At 53.9% G+C, this 14952-nt stretch overlaps 1 protein-coding gene across 2 annotated transcripts in view; it reads right to left on the bottom strand.

Annotated features, from left to right (window-relative positions):
- The window catches only part of NECTIN1 (nectin cell adhesion molecule 1), a 102289-nt gene that overhangs the window by 11069 nt on the left and 76268 nt on the right, over positions 1-14952 (bottom strand). For both annotated transcript variants that reach the window (XM_077189961.1, XM_077189962.1), the window contains exons 6-8: positions 6981-7128; positions 4539-4626; positions 3969-4079 (exon numbers count right to left, since the gene is read on the bottom strand). In XM_077189961.1, the coding sequence (XP_077046076.1) occupies positions 3969-4079; positions 4539-4626; positions 6981-7128 (347 nt within the window). The remainder of the gene's footprint in view (positions 1-3968; positions 4080-4538; positions 4627-6980; positions 7129-14952) is intronic.

Below are 14952 nucleotides of genomic sequence, written 5' to 3'. Positions count from 1 at the left end.
CAGCAGCCATGGTGTGAGGGGGGATCCTGGCTTCTTGCCCCATGGAGTTTCTTTAATCCTCCCTTTTGGGGCTGGTTTCAGTGCCAGCATTAGCCAGGCATCTGCTGAGCCTCTCTGAGAGGAGAGAGGAGCCTCTTCCAAACAAAACAGCTTCCCAGTCTCTCTCTCCCATTTCCAAAATGGCCGCACCGCATGGCAGTGGTGCAAAAGGTGTTTAATTTGAAAGTGTTCCTCTCCTCTCTGTTTGGAAGTGTCCTCAGCCACCTAGCAGCTGTGGCTGGGCCGTTTTTAGGAGTTTATAGCCCCGTAATGAGCTGGTTGAGTGCCTGTTGCTGGAAGGGATCGTTCACTCCATGATTATCTCTGCCTGCTGCGCTGGCCTGCGCCAGGGCTTGGCTCCCTGCTCTGCCCCCCAGCCACAGGGACGAGGGGAATGAAGGGGAACGGGGCTGCAGCAGCATTTCCAGCACTTCCAGCATTTCCAGTGCTCAGCAAAGCTGGGGGCTGCAGGAGCAGAGGGCTGGAGGTCACCTCTGTCCTGCCCTTGGTGGCCAGATGGCAGAGGCGAGTTGCTGGCACGAAAGCTGCACATCCTGTGGAGCCTCTGCTTCGTGTCTGGACCCGGAGTTTGGACATTTAGGAAAATTAGCAATGCCAACTCCAGTCTCAGACACAAATCTAGGCCTTGCAGAGCTCTTTCCCCCTGGATTTTGTGTCTCAGCACCTCCCCTACTCCTGGAGGAATCCAGGCTAAGTTTTACCTCCTCGTTCCTATCCTGCCTACTTTGCCTCACTCCTCTCTGCTTCCTTCCCGCAGGAGGTGTTTTCCCCATGGATTTCCCTTCCTTTCTCCCGCTCCTGGGTTCCCTCCTGCTCTTTTCTGCCTGTTTGGAGCAGAATTTATTACAATATCAATAATGTGCCTTGTATACAAGGCCCAGCACTGCCTCACGCAAGCGCTGGGTGTAAATCATCACCATCGGCACCCCGGTAATTGCCCTGCAAACCCAGAGAAGTTATTTGGCTGTCTGCAGCAATGAAACTTCCCCTTCTACCTGTGCAAATGGGCCCTGCTGACACGGACACTAATCACAGCTCTGCTCCTGCACTGGCTCTGCCTCCACCCCTCTCGGGCTCCTGCTGCCTCTCACGCGCGCACGGAGCATCCACCTGGCACAAAAGCACTGGCAGAGCTCACCTGCCTTCACCCACACGCCTGAAACACCTGAGCCCCACTGATATCCTCACTGTCACCCCAAAAGTGCTCAGAGAAAAGCGCTGCAGGCAGCCCCCACACCCCTACACCCACCCCTGCAGCCTCAGGTGTCCACGCTGCTGTCCTTGGGCATTTTGGGGCTGTCAGCTCTCTGTTGGCTTCCCCACAGCCTGGAACCCTAAAAACAGAGATTCTCTCCCAGCTCTGCTCCCTCCTGCAGGTATCCTGAGCCTGCAGACATGCCCCAGCCTCTCCCTGCGTCCTGGTCCCCTGCCAGCACACGTCCACACGCACGGCCCTGCACACCCTCCTGGAGGTTCCTCCTCCACCTGCCTCTTTTATTTTCTGCTGGCACTTCTCCCATTCTCCCCTCCCTCACTCTTTGCCATCTCTAATCACTCCCTGACTCCTGTTCTAGCGCTGTGAAATCGCCCACCCTGGGCAGTGCCTTTCGTGCGGCCTCGTGATAAATCTGGTTTATCCCAAATTACGAGGTTCTGCACAATTCATTCAAAGCTGACTGCACCCGCCCCATTTTCCTGCAGAATCTGCTCCCTTCCACTCTCATCGTCTTCACTCCCCTCCCAAGCCAAATCTGCAGATGAGGTAGAGGCAGAACAAGAATATCCTGCCTTTCTGCCGTGCCTTTGCCTCTCAGGGATCCCAGAACCACAGAGCAGCCACTGCATCTGCATTTGGAGCAGGTGGGAGCAGGGCTGTGCCAAAGTGAGCCTGGCAGGGACCAGGGATGTGCTTCCCTCCTCATCCTCCAGCTGAGCCAGCCCTCAGGTGAAGGATTGGGCAGGTCTTGCTCCATCCCATGGTGGTTTTGGTAACCACTGCTGTTCCCTGGGGCTTCCCACTCCTCAGAACCCCACTGTGACATGAAAAGGAGGCTTCTGCAGTGCTTTAAGGGTGAAAAAAGTGATGCAAGTCACTTTTTTCCCCTGCAGGGAGGAAGGCAAAGCTTGTTCCTTTGCAAAGTGTGGCCGGACGGCACAACCCAGCCCCGGCCTGGCTGAGGCAGCGCGTCCTGCCTGTGAGATCTGGGCAGAATCCAGCAAAATCAGCACTCCTTGGCAGCCAAGGACACCCTTGTGTCCCTTGCCAGCCCCAAACTCCACCAGCCAGCTGCCTGCCCGAAGGATGCAGCCGTTTAGCAAGGGATGGGAGCAGGCTGCATCCTGCTGCTGGGGCAGGGAGCCAGAGCACGGCGCAGGTACGTGCTGGGCGAGCCTGGTGGCACTGCCAGGGGCTGCCAGGCACGCTGGCCAGGGACAGGGCTCTGCCACAGCTGTGCCAGCCCCGTGCCAAGAGCTGGAGTCCCCCCAGACGCCCCATCCGTGCTGCAGAGCCTGTTCTTGGTGGGCCAAGTGAAGGGAGAGCTCCACGGGCGAGGAGCAGCCGGTGCCAGGCGTGGGACATGGAAATGCATCTTCTCCGGCCAGGATTGAGAGCTGCAAACTCTGTTGCCATGGTTACGGAGCAGCAACCCATCAGGCCCCATCTCACATCACTAACTCTGCCACTTAATTAACTGACTGCTCGTTATTTCCCGAAATGAGCTCCTCCATCCTCCTGCTTGCCTGAAATTCAGCTTTCAGATGCTTTTCGAGCTGTGGTCTCGCTCCAGTGTCCTGTGTTTCATCTAAAGCTCAGCAAGGAGCAGAAAGAGCTGGGGAGCAGCCCCAGGACTGGGGAAGTTTTCCTTTAGGGGTGAAGTAAATAGGATCAGCACAGAACTGTGGCTTTTGATTTCCAGCGCCCTTGGCGTCTGCCTGGCTTCAGAGCTGTGCCAGCTAAAGGTCACTGAGCCCTGTCCTTCCATTGTCTGCACATGCCAGGGTCACACCAGGATGAACTGGGCTGTAATTGGTGGTGTTCATAAAAAATCACTCCAGTCTGGGCTGATATCTCTGCCCCTTTCTCCAGGCAGGAGTTCACTCTGCTGACGCACCGGGCTGGGTGTGCAGTGCTCTGAGCTCCTCATGAGGAGGAGTTTGGGACAGACCTGAAGGATTTACATTGGGATATCTGCTCTGCTATGGATAAAAAATCAGAGCATCCCCATGCCATGGGGTGAGGGAGGGAAAGGATGCTGTGCAAGGCCTGGGAGTGGGATGGTTTTCTGTTTTCTCATCAAAAACTCACTCTAACCTCGCCTGTTTCCCGTTCCCTACTCCTTCACATCTAACATTGCCTCACTCCTTGCAAATCAGCCTTTCCCATGTGACTGCCAGCATCTCCTCCTGACCCTTAATCTCTCCCTGCTGCTGCTGCCTCACATTAACATCTCCCCATCTGAGGCTGAACAAATCCACACTCCAGAAAAAAAAGAAAAAAAAAAAAAAAGAAAAAAAAAAAGAAAAAGGGTTTAAATAACTTGTTGTTGTCAAGTGAGAGTCAAACGCTGGCACACTCTGCCCTGCAGATAATTGCTTTGTGAAGCTCTCACTGCTGCTTCCCTCAGCTGCAAACCCCAACAGGGGCGCCCTGCAGGAGCTGAGGGGTGCCCAGGGTGGGGTAGGTGGGCTGCAGGTACAGAATTTGGGGTGGGCAGGGCATTTTACCCATAAAGGAACAGCTGTGGGACCTACAGACAGCTGAATTAGAGCTGAGGTCAGCGTGGAGGCTGCTTTCCTCCAGGATGGGGTAATGCCAGGCTGTGGATCTTGCTGTTTTAGGGTCCTGGGTGCCAGGTGAGGCTGGGCTGAGGTGCCAGGCAGTGCCACTGTCACCCTGTGCTCCTTACCAGCTTGTCACTGTAGGGAGAGGGCTCGGGGGCTGCCATGTCATAGTAGGGAGTCTGCAGAGGGAACTTCTGGATCTCCTCCTCGTGTTTCATGTTGTCCAAGTGAACAACCTGGAGTTGGGGAGAGAAGAGGGATGAGAAGAGAAGGGATAATTATCCTGTGGCACAACCTGGGGCAAGCTCTGCTTCAGGTGGCACCACAACCAAACATTGACTCCTTCAGACTCCAATATCCACCAAAGGGGCAGAGCAGAATCCAAATTACAGCTTTTAATTAATGCTAGACTCTGGGAATTCTGGGGGACGAGTCACAGAGTCATAGAATCATGGAGTCATAGAACAGTTTGGGTTGGAAGGGACCTTAAAGATAATTTAGTTCAAAGCTCCCACTGGACCAAGTTTCTCAGAGCCCCATCCAACCCGGCCTTGAAAAATCCTCACTTTCTGCCCCTCAAACTCCATCCAGGAACGTCTTTGCTCTTGCAACCCCCATTTCCCAAAATCCAGGCCCTGTGGACCCTGCTTGGGATCAGCTTTGTGCGCCAGAGGCAGGAATTTGCAGGTTTTTACCTGGATGTCCTCTGGAGTCAGGTGGCTTTTCATGTCCTGTTTCCTCTTTGGTGGAGGGGCAGGTTTGTGGGATGGAGGGAGGTCAATCCTGCAGGGAAAGAAGAGGCTGCTGAGTAGAAGGCAGGAGAAAAGGTTCTGCTGCTTTGATGTGCGCAAGGATTTGATTGTGTTTGTCACCAGACTGCCAATACAATCACATAGATTATCCTCAGGAACTCCCCCGTGCCCTTTGCCTCACCCCAATTAGAATTGTTAATGGAAAATAAACTCCCTCCTGGCATTCTGTCCTTATTCCAGGCAAATCCCAGTGTCAGGGTGCAGCTGGGACACCTGCTTGGGAATGGCTGCAAACCATCCCTTGGGAGGAGTTTGTATCATGGCTGTGAGGTACCAGAAGGTGATAACAAGGGAATTGTCACAGACATCTTGTATGAAAAATCCTTTCCTTGGGATTTTTAGCTCCTGAGAAGCTGAGAGGCCTCAGGAACAAAATGCAAACAATGGTTATCTGCTGCTGTGGAATGCAACAGGTGCATCTGGGATTGGGCTCATGTGGTTGTTTCTGATTAATGGCCAATCACAGCCCAGCTGGCTCGGACTCTGTCTGAGCCACAAACCTTTGTTATCATTCTTTCTTTTTCTATTCTTAGCCAGCCTTCTGATGAAACCTTTTCTTCTATTCTTTTAGTATAGTCTTAATGTAATATATATCATAAACTAATAAATCAGCCTTCTGAAACAGGGAGTCAGATCCTGGTCTCTTCCCCAACCCAAGAACCCCTGTGGACACCAGCACAGCAAACCCTCCCCTGGGAGGTGTTTGTGTCATGGCTCTGAGGTACCAGAAAGTGATACCAAGGTAATTCCAGCCCCAGCCTGGCATTTTTCTGGGAATGGCTCCTGTGTGCAATGAACAGCCCTGTTTGCAGCCCTGCCCCAGCTCCCAGGAGGAGTTTGAACCCTCCTCATGGGCCCGCTCTGCCAGGCAGGGACATTTATCCCTGACCCTCGCCAAGGAGGATCAGCTCCTACCCCAGAGCACAGGGATTGGCAGCCACGATAATCCCAGCCTGGAGACTGTCTCTGCACATTCTGTTCACATGCACAGATGTGTCTAATCCTTTTACAAAACTTATTAAAACTCTGATCCACTAATTAGCTGGCTGCCCCCCTCGCTCCTCTCCGTGCAGGCTCCACCAGATCTGATGGAGATGGGCGCCTTCCCTTGGATCCCAGCGTGGGACTGGAATGTGCTGGTGGCAGGGAGGGCAGAGCAGGTCCCTGGGGCTCTGTAAAACATTGACTCTGTGGCTCTGCTCAAAAGAAATGCTATTACCTTCGGGATCAGCCTCCACAATAGAGGCAGCACCTCGGCAGAGCTGGGCACGGTTGTGTTTCTATTCTCAGCTAAAGTGGCTCTTCCCTGAGCCTGGTGGAGGGCCATTGTGGGAAGTGGATTGTCAGAATGCATCTCGATCACAGGCCCGCTGCTGTTGATGCAATTTCACCTTGTGGTGCTGGTTTTTGTTGTTTGTGCTCCTCTCTGCCCCTCCTGCCGCTTCCCCCGCTCCTCTCCCCTGCCTCTCCTGCTATCCTCCAGTGCCCTCTCTCAAATGGGATTAAATGGAGCACAAAATGTGCCCAAGGTGGAACAACAATGAGGTGGGGGCTGGGGGAGCATAAAAGCAACCTCTGGGTGCTGGGCTTTCCGTGCCTCCCCTGCGAGGTGGGGAGGGAGGGAGGGAGGGGATGAGGAGCTGGAGGCAGGATGGAGCTGTTCAGCAGAGCCCAGGCTGAATGCTCCTGGAGAGGTTCCTGCTGCACAAAGTGACCTCCCCACCACTCCATTCCCTGCCTGGGATCTCTGCTGCCCTGGGCTGGGCAGGGCAAAGCCCAGCTCCCAAGAGGAGCCCCTGGGGTGGCCTCTGTCCCTGCTGTTGGCAGAGTTTATGTCACCCACAGGTCCCAAACTGCAGTGCTGGTGGATGTGAAACCTTTCCAGACTCTTTGGGATGAAGTCAGAGGTGCTCAGGGTCTATCAGAAACCCCTCTCTGGTGGCAGGATGGAATTCAGTCTCATTCAGGAGCCTGAAGCCATTGGGAAAGGAGGAATAGGATCCTCCTCCACCCATGGAAGGGGACAGTGGCACCGAGCCTCTGCCCCAAGGCTGTGCCACAGCAATCCCAGCACCTGGTGGAGCATCCCCATGCTCCAGCTCCCACTTCAGCCTTGTGCCAAGAGCTCAGCAACAGGAGAGAGCAGCGTGGGAAGCACCAGGAGGCCCCGAGGAAGGGAAGGCGATCAGAGGAACGAGACAGAAACAGCAGGAAAACATTTCCCCACCAAATTTTCCCATTGTGCAGGCAGAGGAAGGTCCAGAGGAGCTGTCCCCCGTGCCCACAGCAGCTGCAGCCCGGCTGGGCAGTGCTTGTGCTACTCACAGGTCGTTGTCAGTGTCAGAGCGGCTCTTCTGCTGCCGCCTGTAGACGATGATGACGGTGACGGCCACGCCGATGATGAAGACGGCGGCGATGACGCCTCCCACGATCCCGATGATGCCTCCGGGGGCACTCTGAGGTAGTGGCTTGTCTGCAACACACAGGGAAGCACAGGGGACAGGGTTACAACAGCAGAAATGCGGCTGGGGTGGCGCTGGCACCACCAGGGATTCCAGGAGCAAATGTGAGGATGAATCCCAAAGTTTCCCCGAGTGTCCCCATCCAGCAGCTCCATGGAGGGAGCCAGATCCTATTGAAATGAGCTGCCCAGAGATCAAGAGGAACAGAAAATGTGGCAGGGGACAGAGTTAGAACAGCAGAAATGCAGCTGGGGTGGCACTGACACCACCAGGAATTCCCTAGCACACCAGAGAGCAAAGGTGAGGATGAATCCCAAAGCTTCCCTGAGTGTCCCCATCCAGCAGCTCCATGGAGGGAGCCAGATCCTATTGAAATGAGCTGCTCAGAGCTCAAGAGGAACAGAAAATGTGGCAGGGGACAGGGTTAGAACACCAAAACTGCAGCTGGGATGGCGCTGACACCACCAGGAATTCCAGGAGCAAAGGTGAGGATGAATCCCGAAGCTTCCCTGAGTGTCCCCGTCCAGCAGCTCCATGGAGGGAGCCAGATCCTATTGAAATGCGCTGCTCAGAGCTCAAGAGGAACAGACAATGTGGCTACAATTGTGTCTCCAAGAGTTAAACACTTCCTCACTCTGCTCTGCAGTTTCATCTTCAGGTGTTTATTCCTGGATCCGCTTCCCTGCCTTTGTTCAGGCCTCAAAGGAAGAAGGGTTTAGGGAATAAAGGTGCTTCCAAGCATTCATGTGGACCTGCTGCTCGATACTGTTGAAGTATTTTGAAAGCCTTCTGCTGGGCTTTGTCCCAGCTTCCTCACTGAATTCCTGGTGCTGCTGGAATGTTCTTAAAACGAGCTAAGGAGCAACGCTCAATGGATTGAGGTGGAGCAGAGGTTTGTGCACCCCAAATCATTCCTAAAAAAGAGGCCCTGAGTGCAGGATTTAGGGGCAGGAGGGAGATGGACCCAATCTTGCATTTCATCCCCTGCTTGGTGACCTGGTGACAAACATGGGCCTCATCCAAAGGAAACCCATCCCGATGGGAAAGCGCTTTGAAACCTGCGATAAAAGGATTTAATTTGCTCTACCTTCCAACCTAATTAAACTTGAAAACTAGCTAATTGGTACTTTGTACTTACAACTCAGGCAGTGATGAAAGGAGGAGATAATTGGGATGGAGGAAGAAGGAGGAGGAGGAGGAGGAGGAAAAGATATTCAGGGGAGGGGAGCAAGACAGGGATGAGGGAACAAGGGGCTTTGTAGGACTTGTCTGTCACATCTAATTTTTGTACTTTTCTTAATGCCCTGGCTACTGGCTGCTCTGAGAGACCAGATTGGGCTAATGGATCTTATTCTGCAACAATTTTGGCTTTGGGTACCAGAATCTCCCCTAAACTACCCATCCCCAAGGCCTTGGAATTAGGCCCACTTTCCATGTGCAAAGCAGTAAAACAAAATGTATGTGGCTATAAAACATCTGCACTCATCCCCAAACCACACAGGATGACGAATCCAGGACTTTTGAGGGTGAAAATCCTGCTCTTTACTCCCACTTCACCTCCACGGATCCAGCACTTGCTCATCCTGAACCCCCCGTGCCAGGTGCAGTCTCAAAAGGGCTGTGCTGGATCATTTCCAAGAGAGCATTCCCAGGTCTCCGCTCCCAGCCAGCCTTCCCCAGCTCTCAGGTTTGCTGCTGTCATCCAGGAGTGAACTGAGCTGTGCAAACCCTTCCCTGGGAGCCCCCCCTGCTCTGCTCCATCCCAAATTGCACCAAGCACTCGAGCTCCCAGCCCCGCGCTGGGGAATTCACCCTGGGAATTGCTCTGCTACCAATGCCCCATTCCCTTTCCCACAAAATCCTGGTTTTTTTCCTGCCACACTTTGACACTCCATGGGTCAGCATCCCACCCTGCCCCTGCCTTGCCCTGCTCCTTAATGTGAGCCCCAAGCTGTGTTTCTTTGGTGGCAGGATGCTGGAGCCATCAGACCCCATGGTTGGCAGCCACTTTTCCTCTCTTCCCTCCTCCATGAGCCACAACACCTTGTAAATAATATTTGTGCCTCCAGACAGCTCTCTCACAGCTGACATCTCACCAAGGAGCCCCCTCCGGGCCAGCATTCGGGATTGTGGCTGTAAAGAATGTCCCAGTCACTTTAGCTGGGGCATTCCCGTGATGAATTGGCCCCTGATGGCTCTGGGGATGGCAGGCACCGAGCAGAGAAGGAGCAGGGAACATCAGCCGCCTGCTGCTGCCGTAAATCAGGAGAGTGGGGAGGGAAGAAAGGGTGGAAGGAGAAAGAGGGGAAGGAAATAAATAAATAAAATGGATCTCCAGGCACTCAGGTGAGGCTGGGTGATAGCAGGAAGGGGCTGAGAAGATTTAGAGGTGGGGGAAATGCAGCAGGAGAGGGAGAAGTGAATACAGGGCAGCAAGGGGGAGTGAAAGAACGAAGGAGCACAAGGAGAATTGCAGATATTTGGGTTTTTATGAGGATCCCTCTCCTTCCCAGGCTCTCTGTATGAACATCCCGGGGTCAGAGCCCATCCCAGGGCTGTGTGGCCTTGCAGGGACAAGCACCAAGGCATGGCACAGCCCTGTGACAACAAACCCTGCCCCTCCAAGCGCAGCTCTCCTTGCTGGGGACAGTCTGAGCCACTCCAAAGGGCTGGCCACAGCTTTGCAGGGGTCCAGGCAGGGAGATGGCAGAGGTGACAGCGCTAATTGCTGGCAAGAAGAGGAAACTCCAGGAGGTGAGGAAGATAAATGAGAGAAGAAGGTCCTGAGAGAGCAGGAAAGTGCCCAGGATGGAGGAAAATGAGAATTAGAGAGAAACCTTCCTTTATGCTTGTTCTTCCCTCTTACCTATATTTTTTTTTTCCTTTTAAACCTATTTTTTCATTCTATCCACTGTTTATTTCCCCCTGGGGAAGAGTTGTGGTTGGTGCAGTTTGGAGGCCACCACCAGGGCTTTCCTGGAGGGGAGGGTGGCTGCAAAAAGGGGATGCTTCAGGTCATGAGGAGAACACCAGAAGAGCCTCAGGAGATGCCCAGAAGTGCCAGATGAGGATTCAGTTCCACTGACAGGGCTTTTGGGCAGCCCTGGGAAGATGTTTGCAAGGCTTGTGAATCAGGATCAGAATAAATTGGCAGGACAGCTCAGGGGCCTCCAGACAGGAGTGGGAAAAGGCTTTGCCAATTAAGAATGCAAACCCCCGTGCTCTGTCACGCTTGAACAATTTAAAACTCTCCAAAAAAAAGAATGAAATTAAAAAAAAAAAGAGAAAACAAAGTTTGTGTGAAGCAGTTGGCAGTGAGGCAGGTACCAGAGGGGCTCAACAAACAGCTCAGCCTTATCTGGATGTCTGAGGGCTGCTGGGAAACTCCCTGCTCCTTCTGGAAGCTGAATTAATTCACAGTATTACAATTAAGGAGAAAAGAAGGGCGTCCCACCCCCAGTCTCTCTCAGAGCTGTTTTGTTCATGACTTTGTTCTCCCACGGCTCTTCTGGAGAGGGAGGCAGGCACAGGGAAGGGAGGGAATGGTTATCTCTCCGTGGAGCGTCACTCCCGTCACCGGGGCCGCGCGCGCGCCTTCCCGAGGGGAGCCAGCAGCAGAGGAGATCTGTGCACAGCCAGGCCAGGGACCCCGTCCGGGGGTGCTGCTGGCCAATTCCCCAGTTCTGAGGTGCTGCTGGCCAATTCCCCAGTTCTGAGGTGCTGGTGACCAATTCCCCAGTCCTGGGGTGCTGCTGGCCAATTCCCCAGTTCCGAGGTGCTGATGGCCAATTCCCCAGTTCTGAGGAGCTGGTGGCCAATTCCCCAGTTCTGAGGTGCTGGTGGCCAATTCCCCAGCCCCAGAGCCCAGTTCAGCCACATTCCAACCTGCCAGCCACTCCCAGGGGAGGAGGGATGCCACTAGTCATGGATGTGTGCCCTGTTAGCCATGGATGTGTGTCCCATTAGCCATAAATGTGTGTCCCTCTATCCATGGATGAGTGTCCCTCCTGCTATCCATGGACGTGTGGCCCATTCTATCCATGGATGTGTGTCCCATTAGCCATGGATGTCTGTCCCATTCTAGCTATGGATGTGTGTCCTGTTAGCCATGGATGTGTGTCCCATTCTAGCCATGGATGTCTGTCCCATTCTAGCCATGGATGTGTGTCCTGCTATCCATGGATGTGTGTCCCATTAGCCCTAAATTTGTGTCCCCTTAGCCATGGATGTGTGTCCTGTTAGCCATGGATGTGTGTCCCATTCTAGCCATGGATGTGTGTCCTGTTAGCCATGGATGTCTGTCCCATTCTAGCCATGGATGTGTGTCCTGTTAGCCATGGATGTCTGTCCCATTCTATCCATGGATGTGTGTCCCATTCTATCCATGGATGTGTGTCCCATTCTATCCATGGATGTGTGTCCCATTCTATCCATGGATGTCTGTCCCATTCTATCCATGGATGTGTGTCCCATTCTATCCATGGATGTGTGTCCCATTCTATCCATGGATGTGTGTCCCCCCAGCCATGGATTTGTGTCCCCCCAGCCATGGATTTGTGTCCCCTCAGCCATGGATGAGTGTCCCTCCACGTCTGCCCTGAATTCAGCCACCTTAAGGAGAGCCTGAGCCCCCTCTCGTTGCTGAGGCACTGAGCTGCATCCCCCAGGTGAATCTGGAAGCTGGGCCACTCTCAGGGCTGGTTTACAGCAGCTCTGAGTGGAGCTGGTTTGTTCCAAGAGTGCTGCACACCCTTCTCCTGCCTGCCCCCTGCTAAATCCAACCTGATCCCTCTTTCCTTCCCAGCAAACCACCACAACAACACACAACACCTCTGCCAAACCCTCTGCTCCCATCCTGCACCCATAACCCTCCAAAGCAGGGTTCCCTTTCCATTTATCACCTCCCCACAGTGAGCAAATCCCCCTCTGTGTCATGGCTGGCTGGCCAAGGGGCTCAGCTGTGCCTTGGGAAGGGATTGGGATCGTTCTCTTTTGAAGCTCCTGCAGCAGCTAACCTTGCTGGATTTAATGCAACCCCAGTGCTCCATGCAGCCCTGCTCATTCTCAGCACAGCACCCTGTGCCCAGCCAGTGCCAGCCCACACCAAGTCTGTCCCCAGCCTGGATTGTCACCGTGACCTGGTGGAAGGAGACATTTGCTGGACTCTTTCTGCCTGCTGGTCCTTTGAGCAAGACAATGAGCTCAGATGATGCATATTTATAATACACCCCACCTGACACATTCCAGGGAGCCTGAGACAAGTTCACAGAGCTAAATTAAACCGAGTTGAAAAGCTTGGCAGAACAAATACTTCCCTGGCTTGGTTCTGAAGGCAGGAGCAGGATTGGCTAATTTGAGACACGCTCCAGTAGAACACACACCCCCAGGCACAAGCTGGTTCCCAGCCTTGTTGTGATGCCTTTTGTTTGCAAAGGGTTAATGGAAAGCTGCTCCCAGGAGCTGATGGGGCAGGGGGGAGCATAAACAGCAGGGCTTGCAAAGCACTGGGGGTTTTGGAGGGATCTGAAGGCTGAGGGAGGAGGGTGGGCAGGGTTTCTCTGGGGGCTGTGTGCGTTCAGTGAATCCCTTCCAGGGACAGCCAGGCCCCCAGAGGATGAAAGGGATTCAGGAGGGCAGACACTGCTGGGAAAGCTGCACAGCAGCACTGGACCATGGGCGTGTGAGGCTGAAGTGCCTTCAGCCCTTCACCCCCTGCGTCCAAACCCTTCACAGCCCTTGCTTTGACCCTGGTTTGAAGGGGAGAGGAGAAGTGGAGCACAGCAGCTCACTCTGCTCCCACCTGGGCCCCTCAGACCCTGCTCCAGCTCAGGCCCTTCCCTCACTGCAGGTGGAGGTGACCTGGCCGCTGGTCACGGTGAAATCCTGCCCTGTGCAAACACAAACCCACGTTCCACAGCAATTCCTGGCTTGCAACATCATTTAACCCCTGGAAGGATCCAGACCCAGCTCTGTCACCAAGGGCTGCTCATCCAGGCAGGGGAACAGGGGCAGCTGCACCTCAGCTGGGGGAACAGGAGTGGTTTGGTTAGGAAAAGTGTTTGGCAGGGTTTTCTGAGCAGGAGGAGACAAAAGCACCGTGCTAGTAATTCCCATGCCAGTTATGTAACCCCAGCAAACCTCTACAAATGCTCAGGGCAAGATTTTTCTCCTGGGCAGGACCTTTGTGATGTGATTTTCACTATTATAATGAAGCTCAGCTACAGGATAAGCATGGACCTTGAATGTTTTGCCACACAGACATCCATCAGCACCTTGATTTAACACATCCTTGAGGCCTGTTGGTTCCAGGAGGTCCTGGAGTAAGGGATGCTATCAGCTGTCTGTTCCACTGATAGGCAACATCTTCATTTACCCCATCCTTAAAATCTGTTAGTTGCAGGATGTCCTTGGCTGGGGGATGCTGCCTGCTCCCCTGATTAGGTCTCCTTTCTTCCTGATTAGGTTTGAAAGCCCACGAAGATCTGACAGCAGGGAACATCCTGACTCGAGATAATCTTGACCTATTCCACATTTTGCAGCACAGCCAGCTAAAGGTTAAACACCAAAATCAAGGCAGAGCTGCTCTTCTGCCTCCGTGCCCTGATATAAGTCAGATGGAATTTTCAGAGCCATCACAGCCTCTCCCATCGGGCTGTTTGTTGATGTAACTCTCCCTTACACAATCAGCCACCACACAGGCGAGTGCCAAGGCATGGCTGCGATCCTGACAATGCCTCGTGTGCCTGGAAATCCCCCTCTGCACAGGCTGGGCCCCAGAATGTGCTGCTCACCTCCCACACGGCGCTGCTGGGCCCTGCAGAGGGTGCTGGCAGTGTCCTGCTTTTGCTGTGTCTGTGATGGGGGCAAACCCAGTGTCCCCAAGGCTGGTTAGACAAACAAATGCCCTGACCCCCATGCACTGCCCTTTTCCTCCCTCCCACAAGTGGGAATCCCTCTGTCCCCCTCTAATTTCCCTCCACTGAAGGCCAGAAATGTGGGTGTCCCCTGGGTGCTCAGCTCATCCCCAGCACAGCCACCCCCCTGTCTGGGTACTGATCACAGCATCCCCTGAAGATCCCTGACCACTTTCCTTCCCTCTGTCATTTCTGCCAGCCCAACTGGCACTTTGAGGCTTTTCAAGCCTCTCTCCAGCCTCTGATGAGGTTTTGGGAGAGCCTGGACGTGCAATGTGTGGATCCAGCTCTCCCTGGGGTGCCTGCTTTGAAGTGGGCCCCGGGATGTGCTCGGCTTTGGCTGGGATTTCACACACATTCCAGCAGGGAATGGCTTTGCCATGCAAGGCTCCCTCCAGTAATGACCAGTTTGTCCCTCTCCTCCCCTCCCCTGCAGGAAGCACCATCCTTGCTTAAACGGCATCTGGTTAAAGAGCTGCTGGCCGCAAAAACATGTCTGGAATGTGGCCCTAGCCCTTGGTGACCTCCCCTTCCATGCTGCCAGTGGCCACTGACAAGGATGGGGTTTGGATGCAGCAGTGGGAGCAGGCTGTTAACCCCTGGGACCCAGCAGGGATGAGGATTCTGCTGAGCTCTGCTGGGAACTCCACCACAGATTTCTCATCCTGGGCTGGTTTTTCCTCTCAGTGCTGAGGATTCTGCAGAATTCTGGTGGAAGCTCCACCACAGATTCCCCATCCTGGGCTGGTTTTTCCTCTCAGTGCTGAGGATTCTGCAGAATTTTGGTGGAAGCTCCACCACAAATTCCCCATCCTGGGCTGGTTTTTCTTTGTGCTGAGGATTCTGCAGAATTTTGGTGGAAGCTCCACCACAGATTTCTCATCCTGGGCTGGTTTTACCTCTCAGTGCTGAGGATTCTGC

Source organism: Agelaius phoeniceus, chromosome 23, assembly GCF_051311805.1.
Source record: "Agelaius phoeniceus isolate bAgePho1 chromosome 23, bAgePho1.hap1, whole genome shotgun sequence".
In the NCBI taxonomy this organism is placed as follows: domain Eukaryota; kingdom Metazoa; phylum Chordata; class Aves; order Passeriformes; family Icteridae; genus Agelaius; species Agelaius phoeniceus.
Note: the sequence above shows the minus strand (reverse complement) of the source record. Positions and strands in the feature narration are given on the sequence as shown.